At 59.0% G+C, this 1,345-nt stretch overlaps 2 protein-coding genes across 2 annotated transcripts in view; one reads left to right on the forward strand and one right to left on the reverse strand.

Annotated features, from left to right (window-relative positions):
• LOC105296397 (histone H1.1) overlaps positions 1–636 on the forward strand; it is a 2,844-nt gene extending 2,208 nt beyond the window's left edge. Inside the window, exon 2 of the mRNA XM_011366476.2 lies at positions 5–636. Within this exon, the coding sequence (XP_011364778.1) occupies positions 5–574 (570 nt within the window). The 3' untranslated portion in view covers positions 575–636. The remainder of the gene's footprint in view (positions 1–4) is intronic.
• The window catches only part of LOC105296327 (histone H2B type 1-A), a 101,351-nt gene that overhangs the window by 17,792 nt on the left and 82,214 nt on the right, over positions 1–1,345 (reverse strand). The window lies entirely within an intron of this gene.

Consider the following 1,345-nt stretch of genomic DNA (forward strand, 5'->3'; position numbering starts at 1 on the left):
GAAGAAGCCGGCGAAGGTCGCCAAGAAGAAGCCCGCGGGCCCCTCGGTGTCTGAGCTGCTCGTGCAGGCCGTGGCCGCCTCCAAGGAGCGCAGCGGCGTGTCGCTGGCCGCGCTCAAGAAGGCGCTGGCGGCCGCCGGCTACGACGTGGAGAAGAACAACAGCCGCATCAAGCTGGGCCTCAAGAGCCTGGTGAGCAAGGGCACCCTGGTGCAGACCAAGGGCACCGGCGCCTCGGGCTCCTTCAGGCTCAACAAGAAGGCGGCCCCCGGCGAGGCCAAGGCCAGCACCGCGAAGGCGGCGGCGAAACCCAAGGCAACGGGTCCTCCTAAGAAACCCAAGAAGGCCGCTGGCGCTGCTGCCAAGAAAGCTGTCAAGAGCCCCAAGAAGATCAAGAAACCTGCAGTGGCCAAGAAACCTTCTAAGAGCTTCAAGAAGCCGAAGGCCGTGAAGCCCAAGAAAGTAGCCAAGAGCCCGGCCAAAGCCAAGTCCGTGAAGCCCAAAGCGGCCAAGGCTAAGGTGACCAAGCCAAAGACTGCTGCCAAGCCGAAGAAGGCAGCGCCCAAGAAGAAATAAAAGTCCCTGTTAGACCTCGCTGTCCCAATAACCCAACGGCTCTTTTAAGAGCCACCAACATACTTCCCAGAAAGGGTTGAGCACACACCTGGACGCTGAGGTGAGACCAGCCCCCACCAAGTGCACTGTTCTCCAGCAGGACAGGGATCTTAGTGTGAAATTTGCCCCAGGTCATAGGTTAGCGAAGCGAGGTCGTTTGAAGTGCAAGGTGAGGGAGCCACGTCGTAGTCCTTTGTTCTTATGAGGCTTTTTAGGATTTAGAATCCATGGCTCCCATGCCCGGAACTAGCCATCCGTAGTGACCACTTGTAGCTGTGGTCCCACGTGCCCCCTCGTCTGCAGGTGGTAGTCTCTGGTCAAAGCGGGTCGGTATTGCTGAAACAATATTTTCCAAAACCAGGTGGCCCTGAGGCCTTTGGGGGGTAATTGGTGAAACCCACGGCTCCATGACCCCCGCGGATGTGGCAGGCTGGCTGTCCTTGGGCATGGTGGTGGCTCGCTGGTCGGGACGTGCACAGGTTGCTGTCCACCAGGTGGGCCTCACTGGCCTGCAGCGTCCTCACCCCACCCTCCTGCTTGCGTGGAGCCCGCCCCTGGGAGGCTTTGCTGCCTCTCCCCTAGTTTCCACCCACGATCAGGACAAAGGAGCTCGCGATGCAATGGAGTTTCAGAGCTAAAGCCCCAGAGCTCTTGCCCCGTGTCTGTTCATAGAAGCAACTGCTCGGATGAGGTAATATTTGAAATCCCTACTCTCTGCCCACCAGATTGTAT

This window comes from Pteropus vampyrus, unplaced genomic scaffold (assembly GCF_000151845.1).
Source record: "Pteropus vampyrus isolate Shadow unplaced genomic scaffold, Pvam_2.0 Scaffold124, whole genome shotgun sequence".
NCBI lineage: Eukaryota > Metazoa > Chordata > Mammalia > Chiroptera > Pteropodidae > Pteropus > Pteropus vampyrus.